The 23,909-nt window shown below is 35.3% G+C and overlaps 1 protein-coding gene across 1 annotated transcript in view; it reads left to right on the top strand.

The window, feature by feature from the left end:
• Window positions 1–20,721, top strand: part of LOC108976583 (mucin-5AC) — a 38,364-nt gene extending 17,643 nt beyond the window's left edge. Inside the window, exons 3-4 of the mRNA XM_018945792.1 lie at window positions 16,512–17,075; window positions 17,135–20,721. Of these exons, the coding sequence (XP_018801337.1) occupies window positions 16,512–17,075; window positions 17,135–18,132 (1,562 nt within the window). The 3' untranslated portion in view covers window positions 18,133–20,721. The remainder of the gene's footprint in view (window positions 1–16,511; window positions 17,076–17,134) is intronic.
• Window positions 20,722–23,909: the final 3,188 nt, after the last annotated feature.

Raw genomic sequence — 23,909 nt, 5'->3', positions numbered from 1 at the left:
AGGATATCGCAGTTTTCAGATACATCTTATGTCAAATCAATAAAACTTTAAAACACGTTATCGATCGTTGATATTTTAAATTATTTTACTTTAATTATTCTAATTAATTTTACTCTGACACTATGTAAAATTAAACGCTGAAAGTTTTGATATTAGAGATTAGTTTTATACTAGATATATTCCTTAGATATGGAAGACAGGAAAATAAGTGAGGTCTAAACATCAAAAAAGAAAGTAATCTGATCTGAAATTAAAAAAATGAATAGCTGAGCTTATATAGTTTTGAAACCTTGCGTTATTAGAAAGAGGGATTTTCGGATCAAGAACTACATACTGACTTGAGAATGAGATTTTTAAAACTTTTAAGTTTGACATTTCAATTGGAATGAATACAAATACGATTATAACGACGAATTATAAAAATATATTTAACTTTATTTAATTCATTTCGAATTTAAGTTGCCACATTTTCATAATACACAAATAATTAACTTTATAAAATAATAATTAAAATACAGTCATAAAACACGACCTTTGCTAAGAATCCAATAAAATGTAGAGACAAGAATCCTCTCACAAAATTTGTGTATAAATCAAAATAAGAACATAAACCGAAAAATTGCAACCACACATATCCGTCCCTAAAGTTTGAAAAACCAGTTTAGTCACACATAAAATAAATACATACATGAGATCGTCAAAAGGGGCCAACAAAAAGTGACGCCATTCACATTGTGAATGAATTTTGCAGCATCCTCCTTGGCTGTTGAATGAACTCATGAGCAACAACTGCTAAAAGGCTTGAACCGAATACTTTCAATTTTTCTGGCTGCAATTAACAAATTTGTGAAAGAGTCCACCAAAAAAAATCTGATCTTTTAGACTTGTATTCTTTTTTCATATTTTTATTTATCCTGCTTTTTGGTTATTTTCGGTTTTATGTCTTTTTCTGCTTGAGCGCTTGAGCAATACATTTTCACAACTTTTTTGTAACAGCATTTTTTTAATCAACCGTAAAAAAATTAAATTGTTGAAAACGACTGCAAAATTTTAGAAGTTGTTCAAAAAATTTTAATACTATTTTATATGCAGCGATTTAAACAATCAAGTCTGACTTCAAGCAGATTCTTTCGGGTTGTGTTGGAAGTCCCAATCATTTCTCTTTTCTCAATTTCGTCTATAGTAAATCCAAATAATGACAAAGTGGCTAACATTTTCGAGGTTCAAACTTTTTTTCGATCTACTACTAAATTCAGCGTATAGATGTATTGAGTACAAAGATATGCAATGAATAATACCTCTTCTCATAAAACCTATAATATTTTTATACTCTCGCAACAATGTTTCTAAAGAGAGTATTATAGTTTTGTTCACATAACCGTTGTTTGTAAGTCCTAAAACTAAAAGAGTCAGATATAGGGTTATATATACCAAAATGATCAGGGTGACGAGTAGAGTTGAAATCCGGATGTCTGTCTGTCCGTCTGTCCGTCCGTCCGTGCAAGCTGTAAGTTGAGTAAAAATTGAGATATCATGATGAAACTTGGTACACGTATATCTTGGCTCCATAAGAAGGTTAAGTTGGAGATGGGCAAAATCGGCCCACTGCCACGCCCACAAAATGGCGGAAACCAAAAACCTACAAAGTCTCATAACTAAGCCATAAATAAAGATATTAAAATGAAATTTGGCACAAAGGATCGCATTAGGGAGGGGCATGTTTGGACTTAATTTTTTTGGAAAAGTGGGCGTTGCCCCGCCCCCTACTAACTTTTTTGTACATATCTCGAAAACTACTATAGCTATGTCAACCAAACTCTATACAGTCGTTTCCTTCAGGCATTTCTATATACAGTTCAAAAATGGAAGAAATCGGATAATAACCACGCCCACCTCCATTACAAAGGTTATGTTGAAAATCACTAAAAGTGCGTTAACCGACTAACAAAAAACGTCAGAAACACTAAATTTTACAGAAGAAATGTCAGAAGCAAGCTGCATCCAGGCTTTTTTTAAATTGAAAATGGGCGTGGCGTCGCCCACTTATGGACCAAAAACCATATCTCAGGAAGTATATCAGTCAGTATATAATATTTTCTTAACACCCTGATTACATGTAGCAAATATGGGTGAAATCGGTTCACAACCACGCCTGAAATCTCGATTATCACTTTATCATGCGAGAGTATAAAATGTTCGGTGACACCCGAACTTAGTCCTTCCTTACTTGTTTTATTTCTTTTCAATCCCAACTACTGAATTAAAAAATAAAAAAGATACATTTTTCCCAAGCATACATATGATTAAAAAACAATAGAAATTACTTTAGAATTAACATTTTCTCGTTAAGTGCGCTTCATTCATAACATAAAATCAATTTTCTGTTTTTAATTCCAAACATCTTGGAAATCTAATTTTTAATCTTAACTTCCGGATTAAAAATTAAAAATCTAACTTTTTCTGCAAAATTTTTGAATTAAAAAGGCAGTGTTGCCCTAAATTAATTTGGATATTGTTCTAAATTAATTAAACATTTATTTTTAAGAGCATTTATTGGTGAGCAACCCGCTGTAAGCAAAAAATCAACTGACAAGAAACAATTATAGCAAAATTGCTGCAATTACTTATATCACTAGAGCAAGAATTGGTCAACCGCTAACAAAAACAACAACAACAATAGTAAGTCAGTCAGTCAATCAGCAAAGTCGAGCGAAACTTGCTGTCGAAAAGCATTCGAATCGCCCGCCAAGCATCTTCCCTGTGCCGCATTGAGCAGTTAGCTCAATCGACTGAGACCGCTTTGGTCCAGCCTATGCACCCCATACTACAACTCACCGCACTTCATTGGCTAACGCTGTCGCGTGTCCGCTCGCTCAATGACAACGAAAAATAAGATAAATTGACTGGCAAGAAAAAATGTCTGGCACGACAAAAAGAGCAAAAGACAGCACATGCAAAAACAACAATAACAACAAAAGCGAATGCGAACGCGAAAAAGAAAAATTAAAATACCAACAACACAATAGCGAGCACCAAAAAGGCCAGAGACACAACAAGCAAGCATGCACAACAACAAAAGCAAATTAGTGTGCAAAAACGGCAAACAACGACCGGAAATGTGTAATAAAATTTAAATGTTGCCTCATGATTTCCCCCATTTTCGACTTTTGTTGGTTTTTTTGCGTTTGCTTTTTTGAGTTGTCCATTTTTTGCTGAATTAAAATATTGTAGTTGTTGTCGCTTTTCGCGTGTGCTCTGTCTCTTTCGTGCAATCCTTTTTATTGCTATTATTATTTTTTATTTATCTCTTTATTTTTTTTTATACATATTTTTTCTGTGTATCGCAGCTTTTTCCCTTATTTTGGTTCCACAAAATTTGCAACGAAGCCAAATGACGCGCGGCTTTTGCCGTGCAGCAAGCTAGTAAGTCTACATTGACGCAAAACGCATGCGCAACCACTTCTAATGTAACGCGATTGAAGAACTCTGGCAGCAATGTTTTTATCTGAGGGAATACTACATAAATATATAGGTATATACATGCTTGTATGTAACTATTTATTCTTATAAGCATATACATACTCAAATAAAGTATCCCGGAAAACCGAGACTCAGATTACCATCCAGTTTTCAGATTAGTATTAAATTGAAGGGCGAATCTCAGTTAAACCGCTAGCAAAGGTTCAAATTAGCAAAACATTAGACGAAAACGGAAACAAGGAGTCAAATTAACATATTTTCTTGGACAAATATCCAGAACAAATTTATATTGAAAACCAATTTACGTTATAATTACAGTCCCCAGAATTTGCTTTTCTACCTTTCTTCTGTACTGATGGTATGAAAATTAAATAAATTATAATTATAAAATGTTAAATCAAAACAACGAAAAATATATACTCAAAAATACTATTTTCCAATAAAAATTTTAAAAAATAAAATAAATAATTTTGAAGAATAAATTTTAAGAAATTAATATAAATAATTTGGAAAACGTAACATTTTAAAACATAAAAAAGAAACAAACAAGAAGTAGGAGTATTTCATTTCACAAATAGTTCAAAAATATTTTACTGAAAAATAAAATTTAGAAATAAATATAAATAATTTGGAAAATATAAAATTTGAAAAATTACGAATGAAAAAAGTATGACTTCTTATTTCACATAAAATATAATGAAATAGTTAAATTTCATAAAAATATTTATAATTTTTTCTGGTTTTTTAAAAATAAAGAATTGAGTATGAGTCACTAAAGTCTTAAACCTTATTCCATTCATTCAAATTCCCATAAGCTTGAGTTTTCTTTGTAAAACAAATTGAATATATAACCAAATATAACTTCTTATTTGACATCAAAACGGGATAATTCATAAAAAAACTCTCATGGGAAACTAATCATTATTTTTGTCTGAAAAATTAGCTCAACTTAACTTACTTAAAATCATTTGTATTAGCCATTTGGCCAACTTGCCGTTACTTGGATTCAATTTTACCAAAAGAACAAAACAAAAGAAATAAAATTCCACAACTAACACCTGCCAAAAAATTAGTTTCGTATTCCCACAATTCGCTGTCCATTCCCTAAATCTGAAATTTCTCATAATGTGGTACACCAAACTTATGCACATGGGGAAAAACACAAAAACAAAAATAATTCAAAATATCAACTACAACGCCAGTACAGCAAGTTGATATCTTGCCTGACATATCTATACACATACATACATATATAACTGCATTTAAGATTTCTCAGTCGAAATTTTCGGCGAGACTTGCATTTTCTAAACACACAAATCAGCAACAACACACACGCTCGCTCGCACGTTCGTTCATTTATTTACGTCCATTCATAGCATTTCGCTGAACGCAGCGGAGCAGCTTGGCGTAATTGTTGATTGTTGCCGTGTTGTTTATGAGTCCAACGATTGACCGCCCGTCTCTCCACCGTCACACACACACCTACATATATAGTATGTGTAACTTTGCAAGTTTCCACCTTCCTGCCCACACATTCGCAGCAACCATTTATTTCTCCGCGGCTTCCACTTCTATTTACACTTTTGCTAGCTTAAGTTATTGTTGTTGTTTATTGTTACTCGTACTCCTGCTGGTTCCGTCCTTTCTTCCATTATCTTCATTAAATTTATTTGTCAGTGCATCACTATCGCGAGTTCATCTCAGCGTAGTTGCTATTGTTGTTGTTATTTGAGGTTCTTCATCTGCCAAAGCCCAGCTCCAACTCTTCTGCACTTCAACTCCTATGCATCGCGCGCAGCTTCCTTCGCTCACCAGGTTTGTTGTTTACTTATTGTTTTATCGTCTGTTACCGCTGCGTTGTTGCATGTTATAATTTTTTGCTGCTCTTTTTGTGGCAACGGCAACTTACGGCAGCGCGCTGCTCGCAAAATCCAGTAGCCGTTTGGCAAGTTTCTTATTATTATTGTTATTGCTCGTATTTTTTCTCGTGGCCACTGTTGTTGTTGTGTTTGTTGTTACTTTTGTTTTTTGTTTGAGTACAACATCCCATCATTTGTTCAGCAGCAGCTGCCGCTGTTTGCAGTTTATTGCTATCATCATCATGGTCATTGCACCGCCTCTCCACGCTCCACTCCCCGCTCCTCCCGCTCTCTGATCCACCGTCTTTCTGGTTAGTGGCGCACTACGCCTTTCATCTTTCTTCCTTTCCATTTTTTACGTCTTGTTTTGTATTCACGCTACGATTCGCCAATCCATATGTTCGTAGCTTGTGAATGAAGATTCAAGATTTCTGCACAACTCGGTCTTTGTCGCGACAGACAAGCTTGTTTCCTTTTTTACGGCCCAGCATACACTCGAATCGCCAAGTCGCCATGTCGTTGGCTCTGCACGCCGCCACCAGCCGCTAGTGGAGTATCATACTTTGGGGTTAATCCATTTGCTTTACCACTTGCACTGTTTATCAGCGCTGTCCGTCCCTTTTCGTGATTAAATGTGTGTATGTTAGTGTTCGATTTGGTCTTCTTACGCGGTCTTTTCCACTCGTATGCGGCACCGTTTTTATCGATTGTATCCGCCGTCTTATCCCCGAACTTGTTGCTTTTCTCTTCGTACTTGTTTGCTTTAGCCAGAAAGTGATCCTCTTGCAAACACCGCCGTCCCGATCTTCACTCCAAATTCGACCAATGAGTATCTAGTCAATTTGCGTTGGCGGCTTTGTTCGAACTGTGTCTACCCGCGCTTTGTGGTTTTCCACTCGTTTACTCTGTCACTGTCGCAGCAGTTTACACAGTTTTGCTGTTGCTTCTTTCCGTTTACTCAAATGCCATTTTTACCTTTTCAAATAATTTTTTTTATGGTTTTCAGTAATTCCGTAGAAGCCCTCAATTAAACAGATTTTTTACTCGACTTTTATTTTGTTCTTTTCTCAGAATCGTTAGAAATTAGACTGACTACACATTTTGTATTCTTGGATTTAATATTTGACTTTATCACGCGATAATTTTGGTACCGACCAGCACTTCATTGTATCTGCAAAAAAGAAGCAAACACGAAGAATCAAAATAATATTTCAAAGACAACATAGCTTGCGATGGGATTCTCTTATCGGCAAAGAAATCTTAATCATCATAGTTCAAGAAACCCTCTTTCAGAATATATGTCAGGCAGCAACCAACTTTCCACAACAAGAAACAATTTCTCTGAAATAGTTATTTTTTAAGAATCGAGGAGGATTTTCGCGGAGGAAATTTTGAAGAAATAAGATATATCTTAGTTATAAGATATTAACTCTATAAACCCAAAGTGAATTTACTGTTGAATAAACTTCAGATTACTAGATTATCAAATGCTTATAAGTGCATTTTACGTTAGTACTTCGAGACTTTCATTTATATAAGGGTTTGTTTCAAAGCATAATCAAGAGTACATTTCTTGGCAGTCCAGAAGGGTGTGTAAAAACATGTTTCCGAGGATTTCATAGAGCCAATGAACGAACCAACGACAAGTGCTGAGAGAGTCTGATCAGAGTTTGAAGATCAGTTGAGGCATATCTGACTCAAAAACTAAATTGAAATATGAAGTGTCAATTGTTCCGGTCTGTTTTGATTAAAAGACATCCTTGGCATATCTATTTTTCTATCATAATTTTAAAAAACTCTAGAACTCGGGTTACAAAGTATCGCACTCAATCTTAAATTTACACAAGAAACACCAAGGATTTAAACAGGTTCTTCTACTAAGTGATGAGATGAAAAAAGTATTTCTATGAAAATTGTACTTAGAATAAATGATTTCTATTGAAAACTCCTACTTACTTATTGTCTCGATTCCATGTCAAATAGCCTTGACAGACGGCGGCGTTAATTCGGATTAACTGCGCACTTAATCAGATCTAAATTTGTAGGCGACAACGGCAGCAATGCGCGTTTGAAACTCTCTTAAACAGCTGATTGTCATTTTGTACTATTTCCAATAAAAATTGATAGAAAATACACATTGTGGTTGTTAGCCGACCAATTTTTACAAAACCATTTTTATTACAAAAAACATATCAACGGGTTATTTTTAAAACTGTATCATAACAAACCATCATAATATAAAATTTCTTGTTTTATTATTGAAAATTTGAAAAACAACTTTCAATAATGCTTGTTTTTCTTTCACAATAAATTAAAATTGGTCACTTTTAACAATGTTGTCAATGAAAATGCAGCTAACTCTCTAAAATTTTTAGGAATGAATTTGAGTTAGGAACGGAGTTATCGTCACTAAGTCCTGAATTAATCCTGTACTAAAACTGCATTAATCCGGAATAATACTGCTGCCTGTAAAGGCTAAAAGGTAATACGCATGTTTTGTGCACCAGCGAATATTTCTACTATCCAATTGAGTTCCAGAACTTGAGGTAAATAACTTACTTCGATCGAAAATATTTTGAAGATCCTCTAGGACATTCCATTGACTACAAAGCTCGGGTTCATTGCGTGCATTCATTTAATTCCAAGTTACTTATCGTAAGAATCCACGTTGAAATACCGAGTACTGAGCGCAACACATATATACATATATATATATATATATGTGAAGCAACAACATTCCAGCTTGCAATATAAATGCCAACCACCGATACATTTTCTACATCCACCAAATCGACCAAACAAACTGTTGCTGTGTTGCACGTCGCACGTAAGAATCGCTTTGGACAAAACACAAATAAGCATGTCCGGTATGCATGCAAAAATGCAACAACGCCCTTCCTTCGAATATTTGGAATTGATATAGACATACTACAGCCTCCTGTGAAGGTCTCGCATAGCAGCCTGCACTTTATATACAAAGCGGCAAATTTTAGGGTCACTACTTGCAGCAAGACAGCATGAACGTAGTCTACTACATACACATACTTAACTGCTACCTGCAACCCAACTTCCTGCCTTTATGTTCTGTCATGGCATCCATTGAGTTGCGCTGCCGGCCACTTTGCTGCGCCAGCGATTCCATTGATAATGTTGATATTTATTTATGCCTTTACAGTCCTTTTTTGTGTGCTTTGCCTTTGTGCTGCTATTTATTAACCGAAAAGTCAAATACCTTGCTTGCAGCCCTTAGTGGAGCATTCGCTGTGGCATGCCAGTGATGCAATGTGTGGCATCCGACAGAAAACCACACATCTGGGTGAGGGGTGGCCGATAGGCGGTGCACGGGGCAGGCACCAAGGTTGTGCTGCAAGGCATGGCAACAGATCGACTCTACCGATACGCAGGCATATAAAGCAATGAAATAAAATGCGATGTGCGGTGTATTTCCGTTTGCGCATGCGTGCACGCATGGAAAAAATCGTGAAATATTTATGCGCAGCATCAGTGGACGGGTGTCGCCGTAAAGGAGTTGCTGCAAATATGTTGTGCTACATTTTGTGATTTTCTTGCTATGTGAAGAGTTTTAAGAAAGTGGATAGAAGCACGGCATAAGAGACACACCACAATAGGCCCCAGTTAAAGTAAACACACGAGTGAAAATTATCCTATTTCGGTACAACATAGCTAAATCCAACAATTTTGAGTTTAATTTTTGTACTCACTTGAACTCTTGAATCAAAATGTCTTACCCAATTAGTTAAATGATTTCTTTGATTCTGTGTGAATTTGGAAAACAAATCTTAAAAAAATTTTCAAAACTAATTTGACAACAAGCAAATAAATTCTCTTGTCACATGTCGTTATGGGAGGTCAACTTTCCTTTACCGGATGATTCATACATATGTGCCAGGAAATTTGAAAAAGGGAATAGTTCAGATACAGTTGCCATAAAAATAAACTCTGACTTTCTTTCTAATTCCAACGCTATTTATTGGGTAATCAAATTTTATAAGTATAAGTGCATAATTCAAATGGAATATCATATTTGAGTATGCGTATGGCCTTAGGCAAATCTTACTCCGATTATTATTAATAGTTTGGACTGTTGAAACTTGATCTAGAAAAATTTACTTTAGTCATTCGTTTTCAAATATTCAGTAGACAAAAGCATTCATTGTTTCATTTGAATTTATATCCAACAACAAATAATTAGCCTAGGAAACCATATAGATTTAGCTTCTAACCTTTCTTTATGTTATTCGGAATTAGCATCGAACTGAGTATTGAGGGTCAACCAAAGTATTGAGACTGCTTTAAAATTACAAATTAATAGATTGTTTTCGGGTGAGCTGTTTCCACCTTCCGCATCATCAGTGCTGCCGTCACAGCAACGGTATGTGCCACTTGCAGGTCACTAAAAACCACTCCACTCTAAAGAACCGTCGCCCAACATAGAACACCATTTGCATTACTTCAGGGTGGCATTCCATATTTCGCATTGACATGTGCGCCGCTTTTTGCTGCGTAGCAGAATTGTTGCGAGTTTCTGGACAATCCTCCAGCATGACGCTGATTAAATTGTTCTCGTTTATTGGGTCCACCAGATCTTCTATGGCGGTAAGTTCTCGTTGCCATTGCACACATTCAAATAAAGTGTGTTCAGCGTTGTCGTCTGTCGTATCGCTGAGTCGTGTAAAAGTCGAATATTCCGAATTTACGTCCATAAGTTTAGGTCTTTTATTAGTCTGGCCGTCCATCTACAGCGACTCTCATTCTCCCGTCTTGTTGTTACCGGATTTCATATATCAGAAGGTCAATTGGGGCATTACCGCTTATACCTAAATTACATTGCCTGACACTGTTCGGTAAGCTGCGGTTTTCCCTTTTTAGCACATCTGCCCAGATCTCAGCTCCGTATAATAAGACGCTGTCGTCGAGCCATGCTTGCGTCCGTATCATGACCTGATTAAGCTTTATTCACGCTTCTTTTGTGTCTCGTGCTGTAATTTATGCTGTAATGTCGTTCGCGTAGCTAATTAAATACTATTAGTCTGGCATTTCTAGTCTTGGTACCGCATCGTAGCTGGTGTTCCACAGATCTGGAACTAGAATGGATCCATGTGCTGTTTCTGACGTGACCACTATCTGTCGTGCTCCATCTCTAGTTGGTTATAGCAGCTTTCTGTTACTAAGGTAGCTTTGCCCCACAGCTCTGTAGTAGTTGAAGATTTTAAAGCGCTGTTGAAAGCGTTCCAGACGTCTAAGTCGCCAGCAACACTATATTTTTATATTTATGCTATCTACGCTGTGCGGCTTCTGCACGTCCACTGACGCATTTTATAGAGTTAAACTACCGCGTCTAAAGCCATGTTGTCTAGGCGAGAGTCCTCCTGCTTCATTGAGAACTGCTTCGAGTCTGGATTTATGATTATTTGATGGCAAATTGGGAGCTCCATCAAATTAGTAGATTGTATTTCAGAATAAAGTTATTATTATTTCTTTTCAATTCTCCAATTTTTTTAAATAAGCAGTTTTTTCTTTAAATTATTTTTATTTATGATATTTCAAATTAATTAATTTTTTTTTACAAAATTTCAATGATTGCTCTAAAGCACCATCAATGCTTAATGTAAACCCGCTAAAATAGCAAAAAAAAAGCGAGTGTTAATCGCTCTAACGATTTATCGCTAAATAAAAATAAATACTTTCGAAAATCATCGATCGAATTTTATGCTAAACAAATCTTTTAACGAAGACACAAACCTCATTTGAATTGTGTTATTGATTTGCGAGTTTTTTACGATAATCATAAAAATAAATTTATATGATAGATACGAGTGTATTTTTAAAATCTAAAAATTATTGAAAATAGTTAGAAACCAATATAATCCAATGAGTAATCATTACCATACCATACGAACCCGAATACTTCAACTTCTTACAAATCTTACCAGCAAACCACTCATAGAATGCATCTTTATTTCTACATTAAATTAATTTTTATTCGAAAATAGTTTACTTCTATTTGACCTGCTCGTCAACATTTTGGATTTCAACATTCCACGTTTGCATAACTTTATTATTATAATAAATCTTTGTACTGAAAATACATACATATATCCTTATGTGATGCATATTGGCCAACATAGGGGTATTTTGCTTCAAAGTGTTTTGGAATTTCAAAAATTGTCACGTACGTACGTGCCAGAGAACGTTTATCATAGAGAAGGTTCACGTTTCAAATATCGTAACTTTTCGAAGGGGTACTCGGCAGAGATGAGCCAGTCTCACCACAGACAAATTATAAGCGTGTTTCACCACGAAAATAGCAGAATTGAGCATTTTCAGTGTTAAATGAGAAAAATAATGCTAATTCCATTGTAAACAAATTTACGCATAGAGATTCGTTTATTTTCTATGCGCAAAAAGGTTAGGTTAGGTTTATTAAAATTTATCCACATTTGAATTTCAGGATGATACCATAAAATCATTAAAAATATATAATAAAGTTTGTATTACTATATATAGACAGGTCCTTCCAACGGAGTGGAGGTCTTCCTCTGCTTCTGCGATATTCGCCGTGGCCAACGCGCATAGGACCATAAATCTTTCGCAGAACTTTTCTCTCGAAAACTCGCAACGTCGACTCATCMGTTGTTGWCATCGTCCAAGCCTCTGCACCAAATAGCAGGACGGGAATAATGAGTGRCTTATAGAGTTTGGTTTTTGTTTGTCGAGAGWGGACTTTGCTTYTCAATTGCCTACTCAGTCCGAAGTAGCACCTGTTGGCAARAGTTATCCTGCGTTGGATTTCTAGGCTGACATTGTTGGTGGTGTTTACGCTGGTTCCAAGATAGACGAAATTATCTACAACTTCAAAGCTATGACTGTCAACAGTGACGTGAGGGCCAAGTCGCGTGTGCGACGACTGTTTGTTTGATGACAGGAGTTATTTCTTCTTGCCCTCGTTCACTGCCAGACCCATATACTGGAACTGTATTAGGGAGTGGCCAGATATATTAATTGTTCGAGAATACAAATTAAATCTTACTGGAAAACATTTAATAATTGAAATTAGAACCTCCTGAGAGCGCTACATTAGAATCAAATTGGCGGCTTACTTCTTCTAGATTATAAGTTCTTGGCCCCTTTTGATCGAAAACGCTATGTCGTGTTCTTCCTTACACAAAATTTATACAACAGAGGTTGAAGAAGACGACGTGTTACCTAAATGTTTCCTAGTCGTTGCCTTCCTTCAAAACCCCTTACCATGAAAAATAAATATCAGCAATAAAACCTTTCACTGCCTGATGTACAAAGATTCTACAAATCTCAACTTATAAGGAAACACACATAACAATAAGTTTCGTTAATCTAAACTAAAACAAGGTTAGGGAATGCGTACAGAATTTGGCATGGTTATACTAAATCACTACGGTTTCCGTGAATAGATTCCTAAATTGACAGACGATGAAGATTATTTCGGATCACTACTTACCAGATAAGATATAGGAACTCATATTCGTTTCCAACTTAGATTAAATATCAGTGCCTTTCAATCTTTCGAAAGCTAAAATATAAATACAAGTATTAGCCGAAGCTGAAACTTCCTTGGAATACCAACAAAATACCTAGTTATCTATAATTCCGAATTTCTCGTTGAGGCAGTGTCAAAATAGTACGGTTAAAGATTTTTTTTATATGCATGCATACAATTAGTTTTCATAAATTTCTAAATCGATCATCAAACAAGTCCTTGCTATAAAAGCCTGCGATGAATATTAAGGGTTCGGTGCTGCCGAATGTTAAAACTTTTTCTCCTTTTACTAGAAAAAGTTATATTTTTTATGAGTTAAATATCTGTTGTTATATATTTTTTAAATAATTGTATAGCTAAGTATTCGGAGAATTTGATATTTCAGCAATTTTAGCGCCTCATTATCTTCTTTCGCTTATGCGCGTCTTCATAAGTCTATTGAGAGCAATAAAATAATACCACGAAGTGATAATTGTTATTTTTTTGTTTTATCTTTCTTACGTGTGCAAACCGTACTATTTCGATCATAAGCATTTTTTGTTGTTTTTGTTGCTCTGACTTTTTGATTGGCGTTTAAGCAAAGTATTCGCACTTCTGTCTACTAGAAGCCATGACTGCCGGCATCACTAGACATATGTACATAAGCATTTAGATACAAGCATGTCGGCACTTATGCATAGGTACAAAGGTATATGTAATATATGTAATATATGTAATATATGTAATATATGTTTGTGTAAGGCATGCATGTATATTTGCCTTTTTATATTCAATCATAATTTTTACACGCATCGCGGCTGCGAAAAAGCAAAAACCAAATTTTAAATAAATTAAATTAAAATAAAGCGAAATCAAACACACGCACAATACACATACAACATAGTGGTTTCGAAAGGTGGGGCACGAACGTGTACATATGCTGTATGAAAGCGAAAAAGTGGAAACGCCAAGTGCAAAAAATTAAAAAGCAAAAACAAAACAGACTTAAAAAAAATAAAATGAGAAGGCAAAATAAAGTCAACATGTTTGTTGTAATTTTGATTGCCACCGCTGTGGCGTAGTAGCGCGGCGCAGCGCAGGAGGCGCGCGTATTGTGGTAGCAAACTGGTTTCCTTTCAACTTGATTTCCACTTGCTTTTTGTTTTTGTTTGCAATTATACCATTTCTTTTGACTTTTTACTTATACTTATACGTGTGTATTTATTTTTAGTCTTTTGACTTTGTTTAGTTCCTTTTCTTTTTTATGTGCGCTCTTCTGATGTGCTTTCCTTGTTCTTGGCCTGTTGTTTATTGTGTTGATCATTGTTTATTATTTATGTGTCCATTGTTGCTTTCTAACTAAACTACTATATACTGACATGTTTATATGTATAAATGTATATAAGTATAGTTCTAGGGTCTATATGTACATGTGTATATATATATGCGTAATATACTCAGTTTAAAATATACATATACAATATAATGAGTAGAAACAATAGCTGTGATTTATTTGCATTCATTACATTTGCATGAAATATTTTTTATTTTAAATATTAATTTTTTTTTTTTAAACATACATACACAATTAATTTTAGAACATTTCTTTTTAAATTTTTTAAATATGAAAACGAAATATCATAGACAAAATTTTGTTTATTTATTTTTTGTTTATTTTCAGTCTTTTTAATTCTAAATAATACATTTTAAGGTTAAACTTCATATAATTAGTATGAAAAAATCAAATATATCAGAAAATAAAATCAGTCTACATCGAATATACATATGTAATAAAAAAAATGTACAAATCAAAATTAATTAAAGTAAAAGATATTTAGTGAATAAAACAAATAACAAAAAAAAAACAAATGAATACATGAAAATAATTTAAATAAATTTAATTTAGTTAGAAAGTTAAATGTAAAAGAAGTGAAAAATGACGTAATAATAATAAAAATTAAAAAAATGATACAAACAAACAAATTTATATACTTCTAAACCTGTCTCTTATACACATCTGATTAAATATAATCCAAAAACCTAAATGAAAAAGATAAAATGAACAAAAAAATCAAACAAAAATTTAATATTTACTCATAAATGAAAATAAAGCGAAAAAAATTTAAATTTTTATTTTTGAAAATACTTAACGTCCAAATAATAAAGAATTAATTCGAAGAAAATCAAAAATAAATATATATATAAAAAAGTTCGTGCGTTCACCAAATTAACGATATTAACTTAACCTAAAGTAAGCTAATGAAAACATTTTACCATTACCTTTCAAAATCCAGTTTTAAAATTTTTTGAAAAAATTTAAGTTGAAGGTTAGTTTTAAATCAGATTCTAATTCACAAAAATAAAATATTAAGAAAACATTTTCTAAAACTTTAAACTTAATTTTTTTAAAACGGTTTATTTATATACAGATATAATGTATTAAGAACAATATAAAAATAAAAAAAATATTTTTTCAATAAATTCTAAATTTTGTAACCCATTAAACCATATACCCATTCACAAGAAATCACTTTCCCCTATTAAAATTTTTGTACTTTTTTCAACTGAAGAAACAGCTTGAAAATTCGGCTTTTTACCAAAGAAATTTGTTGCTCAAACTTTGGTTTATAAATTCCTATATATCAAAAATCTGCATACACAACTTAATAAATTGCATACATGAAACAAAAGACTTAAGCAACGAACTTTTGTATTTTTTATCAGTATTAATCAGAAAGAGGACGATTTTATTTTCAAGAACAATATCAATAAAAATTACAAATTCTTTATCTTATTTTTCTAATATTTGGAATATACAATGATTTTTTTTAAACATGACTTTGAATTAATTAAAAAAACAACAAATAACTGTAACTGGCAACGCGCCGTAACGCAATTTTTTTTCACTTAATTAAATCAAGGCAGTTTTCGCTAAATGCCATTTAAATGTTACGCTTTTACACGCTACGAGATTTTGTCTGCTCTACTCATGTGACGACGCCCTTTCACATAGAGGATCATGAATCATAACGCCCACGCTTCGGCCTGACAGTGACTGCTTGTTGTTTGTTTTTATTATTGTCATTTGATATTGTTTATTTTTTCGCATTGCTTTGTTTAATTCGCAATTTTCAACTTGCCCATATATATTTTTATATTGCTACTATCAAATATGCGCAAACATGTCTGAATGGCAACCAAAACAACAACAACAGTAACGTCAACAGCCATCAACAATCAATAGTCAACGTCCAACGCCACAGCCAAAGCCAAAATCGAAGCCATTGATTTTGCCCGCTCTCGACGTCGCAGTTGACGCGTTGCGAGTCGCTGTGATGAATTCTCAATGACTAGTTTCAGATTTATGTGCACACATTGTTAATTTTTGCTTATTTTTGTCTGTGCCATAATATAATTACATTTGTACATATGTGCCTTTCAACTATAAAAATGCGATTTAGAAAATTTAGCTTGGACAATAAATGGCATTCAGCGCCCACAGACATATTTGCCTGACAAAACTATACATATGTATGTAGAAAGTCATTAATACACATTTATATATGTTTTTATTATACACTTAGCACTTACGTAATACGCCCATTATTTTCTTATAAAAAAGTTAAACAATCTTTTAAATTTAACTACATTTTCAGAGGCGCGCATTTCTTCAAAGGAACTGCCGACCGCGCGCTGGCGCCGTGAGCGACGCTCGCGTGCTTGTGAATACCCCATTATAGGCAGTGGCGTTGCAACTGCTGCCAGCAGCGTCTCAACCTCAAGCAGCCTGTCACCTGCGGGCACACCACCGCCGGGTGTCTGCGCTGGCGGCCTACCATCGCCGGTGAGCGCGCATCATCATGTAACGGGCGCGCTGCACAGCGGGGTGCCGCCACCAATGTCCATTATGATGGCCGCGGCGATGCGTCCGCTTTGTGAATCCACCAATCGTCCAACTCCACCGCCTTCGAACTCCTCAGCGGCTGCTGCGGCTTATCATCATCAAAGCGGTATGGAGAGTCCCATTGATATGTCGGTGTCATCGTCAACATTGAAGCATCGCTCCTCACCGCCACCGCCGTATCGCGCGCCTCTACCAGGCTCCACATATGCCAGCGCGCTCGCACGTCCCAGCGTTATTACACAAGCGCCATCGAAACGAGAACGCGAAAGTGAGCGCGAACTGTTGGCTAATCGCGAAAATGATAATCGCAGCAATGGTAAATATTTATGCTGAAGCGCATAACTTAATTGTACTTTCTTTTATGTTTATCCATAGAATCCATTTCGACTTGCGACACGGTCATCGATGAGCATTTTCGGCGCTCACTGGGTCCCAATTATGCCGCACTCTTTGGCAAAAAATCACCCGGTCCAGGAACACCATCGCTACAGCCGAACGCAGTCGCCATGACAACAACAGCGGTCATCAATACGCCCACACCCACGCCACCACCAACGCAGCCGCCGTTGGCATTATCCTCATCGTCATCGTCACTGCCACAGCTGCAGCCGCAGGCACTGGTTGTGGCACACGGCTCAACACCAGCCGCATTGCCACCATACCATGCAACTGTCGTCGCACCACAAGCACTCATCTCACCAAAGCCAGCAGCGGTGTTACTTTCCCCGGCCGCCATTTACGCGGCTGCAGCTGCTGCTGCACCTCCGCCTCCACAAATTGATGCCCCATCGCCGCATCATGTGGAGCATGTGATGGCTGTCGATTTGACGCCACCACAACAGCAACCGTTGGCTTTGTCCACAACGCAACGCAACAATACACCGCAACCAACAACACCAAATGGTGATGTTGGTGGTCCAACCACGTGTTCATTGCCGTTGTCACCAACCAACGCCTTACAAACATCACCGCCACCACCAGCATTCCCCGCGGCCACACTGCGCGGCCAGACATCAATGGAAGCTCACTCAATGGAAGCAAGTAGCTCGCGCTCACCAGTGGCAACGCCGCAACACTCACCAAATTTTCTAACGGCAACGCCAACAATGGTGTCCTCTTCGACGCCCCCAACAACTACACACACAGCAACAGCAACCGCTGGCTCTGCAACGCCGCCACCCATAATGCCGGCGATTATGCGCATCAAAACGGAACCGGGACTGACGGCAACAAACACGCCGCCAGCTTCACCAACCTCGACCTCATCGCCCACCAGCATTACAGAGGTGACTGCTTCCGTGGATGATCACTTTGCCAAAGCGCTGGGTGACACTTGGAAGAAGTTGCAGGAGAACAAGGAGGTGCGCAAGTGAAATATAAGGTGCCGCAGGAGGCGACAAAGGTTTGAATACGTAAATGAAGAGTGAGAAGGTGAGGGCGTTGCAGGTGTGTCAGAGCATGCCAGTAAAAGAGGTGACTACATGTGAAAAAGGAAAGTAAAGGAATTAATGAAAATATTAAAAAAAAAAACGATTGTAATGTTGTCTACAACAACTATTAATTATATTTAATAGGAGAAAAGAACAAATAAAATTTATAGACAGATAATAGAAACACTGGAGTTACAACTCTACAATACTCTACAGCGAAAAATGCCCAAGCGTAAAAGTGAAAATGTATTAGGTCCTTTGAAAAAGTCTTCTAAACTAACATATAACAATAAAAAAAATGCGCTCTCAGCATAGACTATAAAGATAGTTTCTTTGCTCTGGTAGTTTGGAAATTATAAGCAAAAGTTTAAATTCATAAAAATATTCAAAAATAACGTATATTTACAAGCAATTAAAATAAATATATTAAAATAAAAAATTACTGATAAAAGCTTGTGGAAATTCTAAAACAAAGAGTACATCATGACAAACTCTAAGCTGCACTTACCATTATTTTGAGTGCATATAAGAAATTTAAACAAATAGCATCACAAGAACGACGTATTTTCTTTAGCCCATATTTTTAATCGTTCCAAGTAAATGCTTTAATCTACAACGGAAATGATTCGTTCAATTTCTTAAGTATTAGAGGAGCATAGGAATGCTTGTTGGATAAACCATATGTTTCCTATTTTTTCATCTTCTCATCAAAATTAATAGTTATTAAAGAGTAAACAAAACCGGCTGAAATTTGTTTGAATGTCAGGTACAAATGCAATACCAAAATTGACAGCAAAACATTTCATTTAAAATATTTTTCAGAAATATTAAAATCAATTAATATCAATTAATATTTCTTACCTTTTTTTAATTTTTCTTCTTTGTGTAAATTATTCCCAATTTTCTCTAACTGCGTTTGCAAATGTCATGCGTATGCGTTGCGTATTTGTTCTGCAGCTTGCTTGCATTGGTATTAAATTGAACATCTATTGATTTCTATATTAGAATCTGTTACAAAATAACATTTACTGTATAAATAAAAAGAGCGGAAATTAATACACATCAATAAATTCATATATGTGCATATGTATATTTTTAGAATTATTTCGAAAACTGAAGCTCTTTTAAGTAATTATAAAAATATAATTTTCTTTAATTAATGCAATATTGGCAGATGATTTGAATTAGTTGTATTTAGATGCTACTGATGTAAAGTTAGCAAGTACCATGACGCAGGGCTAAGTTCAGATGTAACGGAAAATTTCATACTTTTGCAACTTGCAGGAATCAAAGCCAGGGAACTACCTTAAGCTGCAGAACCTTATGGTAGTTCCTCTGGCATCAACCAGATCAATTTGATATATACATTGTGAGTAAAACCGTAACTAAAAAGTCACCCGGAAGTTCGAAAATCTTTTTATTAGGTATGTAGGGGCTCTGGCAGGTATTAATGCGATTCAATCCATTTGAAGTACACAAACATACTACTGAATTTTAATTATCAATCTGAACATTGGCCAATATTTTCGGTAAAAAGTCAACTATAAGTACTGGGGTCCAAATATTCAGTACCTAGAGGAATATGAAATATGTGTTTCACCTAATCCATTTGACGAACTGATCCAATTTTGACCCCGTCAATTTCATATTTTAATTTAGTGCTTAGTTATTGCATTTTACAAGTCTCCGATTAATGGCGTTTTGTGGGCGTGGCAGTGGTACGGTTACAGCCATCTCACGTCCTCACGTCTTTTCCAAGGACCATGTGCACTAAATTTCATTGAAATATCTCAAGTTACAATTTGCACAGACAGACAAATAGACCAACGGACAGACAGTAACTCGGAATTCAACTCGTCTCGTCATCCTGATCATTTATATATTGTATATATATCCATATATCTATCTCGATTATAACCAGGTAATTCATATAGGTGAACAACATTTAACTCTGTACCAACATGTTGCAAGAGTATAAGAATACATAAACAAGAACAGTAAAAAAAAACTTTGACATTTTATGAGGAGCGTATCGTTTACTTTATTTTTTTATTACATTATACCGTGGATTTAATTTATTAACCAAACACAAGCAGATACAATATCAGCATTATAACAGCGAGATTTTTCAAAAATTCAATTCAAAATTGTTGTTAATGCAAACAAATTTATTTTTCCAGCAGTACCAATAGAAGTGTGCGGTTAATTAACCATTATATAAGTTATAACAAATTAGTGAGAGTGCTTAGTGAAATCGTCTGTTAGATGCATATGTGTCTTTTTAGCAATTCTTATGCACTGTTTTAAAGTAGTAGCAACTGCACGGTACCAAACGTAAATATTTATTGATTATGTAGCTACTTCATTCAACTAAGGAGAAATATTTAAAACATTGTTTTTTACATTTTAATAACGTCTTGCATTTTCGGATTTGTTTAAAAATATGGATGATTGTTAATTGTATGCATATTCTATATTTCTTATATCATAAAAATGAAACCACTTAGAGAAAAAAATAGTATTCAGCATATACCATATTTAAGTAATAAATAAAACTCTCTAAACATGTTATAAACAAAAGCAAAAAGAAAAACAAAAAATAACCATAACCGTACACTAATTGAAATTAAATTTAAAAATAATATTTAACTGGACTAAAGTACTACAAAATTTTATTATATATATAATAAAATAAAAATATAATTATTAAAATTAAAAATAACTAAACTAGTAATTAATTATTAATATGTAAAAAATAATTAATTAAAAAATATCAATAAATTTATAAGCAAAAAAAGGTAACTGTAAAAAGATCTCATTGAATGCAACTTTTGTGAACAATTTAATAAACGCAGATTTTACGTAATTATTACTAACACTAACACAATGGCTTGCAAAAAAGCATTAAAAACTTAATTAAATTGTATTTAAAAGTATGAATGTATACATATGTGCATATTTATGCGTACAATATAAATACATACTCGTTTCAATTTTAGTTTTATTTTATAAGTTGGAATGGTGATTTATTTGAATTATTCTATTATTTCTCGATATACATTACGGATATATATATTTACAGATAAAATAAAGTTGATACTACAAATGTGCATAACGTCACGATAATTATTTCTTAAGCAGAACCAAAAGAAAATAATACAAATCTATGCATAAATATTAAAAATTTAATAAATGAAAACAGCAGATACGTGTACTAAATAATAAATTTAATTTAAAAAAAAAAATCTATGTAACACAACTACCATTTCTGCAATTGATGGACATTTACTTTTTTCATATTTCAAAATTAAAGAAAACGTAGTACTGAATGTATGTAAATAAATAAATTATAGTTTTTACTGATATGAGTATTTCTTAACTTACAAAATGTTTAATATCGAAATAAAAATAAAATAAAAAACTGCTTAATAACTTCGTATAATATATAACTGCATATACATATGCATTTGTGTATGTTTAATAAAGAATAAATACATATATACATTTTAATTTTTCTAACAAACTACTTTCTGCAAATATGAAAACAATTTGAGTTTATATAAAAATTTTTTAAGTGTGAAAATAAATATTAAATAATATCTTAATAAGATGATCTAAACCACACATATAGTATATACACACATGCATTATTCATTATGATTGCTTAAGATTTCGTATACTATTAATATAACTAGTAGTAAGCGTTGGCCAATGTATTCCTATTATTTTGATAAAATAAAAATTCAATTGCTTTATAAAATAAAACAAATTTTAAATATGAGGAATAAACTTGTTTAATTTGTTTTTAGTTTTTGTATTATGTAGTGCAAAAAAATATTTGTACACCTATATTAAAGAGATATAATTGGTTTATTTATTCTTCTTTTTCTTGATTGGCGTAGTCACCGCTTACGCGATTATAGAAGAGTTAAAAACCGCGCGCCAGTCGTTTCTTCTTTTCGCTAAGTGGCGCCAATTAGGTATTCCAAGTGAAGCCAGGTCCTTCTCCACTTGGTCCTTCGAACGGAGTGGAGGTGTTCCTCTTCCTCTGCTTCCCCCGGCGGRTACTGCRTCGAATAYTTTCAGAGCTGGAGTGTTTTCGTCCATTCGGACAACATGACCTAGCCAGCGTAGCCGCTGTCTTTTAATTCGCTGAACTATGTCAATGTCGTCGTATATCTCGTACAGCTCATTATTCCATCGAATGCGATATTCGCCGTGGCCAACGCGCAAAGGACCATAAATCTTTCGCAGAACTTTTCTCTCGAAAACCCGCAACGTCGACTCATCCGTTGTTGACATCGTCCAAGCCTCTGCACCAAATAGCAGGACGGGAATAATGAGTGGCTTATAGAGTTTGGTTTTTGTTTGTCGAGAGAGGACTTTGCTTTTCAATTGCCTACTCAATCCGAAGTAGCACCTGTTGGCAAAAGTTATCCTGCATTGGATTTCTAGGCTGACATTTTGGGGTTGTTTACGCTGGTTCCAAGATAGACGAAATTATCTACAACCTCAAAGCTATGACTGTCAACAGTGACGTAAGTGCCAAGTCGCTAGTGCGACGACTGTTTGTTTGATGACAGGAGATATTTCGTCGTGAACTCGTTCACTGCCAGACCCATTTCTGTTGCTTCCTTGTCCAGTCTGGAGAATGCAGATCTAACGGCGCGGGTGATGTCAATATCATCGGCATACGCCAGCAGCTGTACACTCTTATATAAGATGGTACCTTCCCTTTTTAGTTCTGCAGCTCGAACTATTTTCTCCAGAAGCAGGTTGAAAAGGTCGCACGATAAGGAAACGCCTTGTCTGAAACCTCGTTGGTATCGAACGGCTCGGAGAGGTCCTTCCCGATTCTGACGGAGCTTTTGGTGCTGGTCAACGTCAGCTTACACAGCCGTATAAGTTTTGCAGTGATACCAAATTCAGACATCGCGGCRTAAAGGCAGCTCCTTTTCGTGCTGTCGAAAGCAGCTTTGAAATCGACGAAGAGGTGGTGAGTGTCGATTCTCCTTTCACGGGTCTTTTCCAAAATTTGGCGCATGGTCAATATCTGGTCGGTTGTTGATTTTCCAGGTCTGAAGCCTCACTGATAAGGTGTAATCAGTTTGTTGACGGTGGGCTTTAATCTTTCACACAATACGCTCGTCAGAACCTTATATGCGATGTTGAGGAGGCTTATCCCACGGCAGTTGGCGCAGATTGTGGGGTCTCCTTTTTTGAGGATTGGGCATAGCACACTTAAATTCCAATCGTTGGGCATGCTTTCGCCCGACCATATTTTACAAAGAAGGTGATGCATGCTCCCTATAAGTTCTTCATCGCTGTGTTTGAATAGCTCGGCCGCAATCCATCGGGCCCCGCCACTTTGTTGTTCATCAGGCGGGTAATTGCTATTCGAACTTCTTCCTGGTCGGGCATGGGAACGTCTGCTCCATCGTCATCGATTGGAGAATCGGGTTCGCCTTCTCCTGGCGTTGTGCCTTCACTGCCATTCAGCAGGCTGGAGAAGTGTTCCCTCCATAATTTAAGTATGCTCTGGGCATCGGTGACTAGATCACCTTTGGGGGTTCTACAATAGTATGCTTCGGTCTTGAAACCTTCTGTAAGCCGCCGCATTTCGGCCTTTTCTATCTGCAACTCTCGGTATCTATCCCATCCCGCACGTGTTGTGGTCGATCGTAACGTTGCGAGGTAGGCAGCCTGTTTTCTCTCCGCTG

Source organism: Bactrocera latifrons, unplaced genomic scaffold, assembly GCF_001853355.1.
Source record: "Bactrocera latifrons isolate USDA-ARS-PBARC rearing strain unplaced genomic scaffold, ASM185335v1 scaffold_785, whole genome shotgun sequence".
NCBI classification, from domain to species: Eukaryota; Metazoa; Arthropoda; class Insecta; order Diptera; family Tephritidae; genus Bactrocera; species Bactrocera latifrons.
Note: the sequence above shows the minus strand (reverse complement) of the source record. Positions and strands in the feature narration are given on the sequence as shown.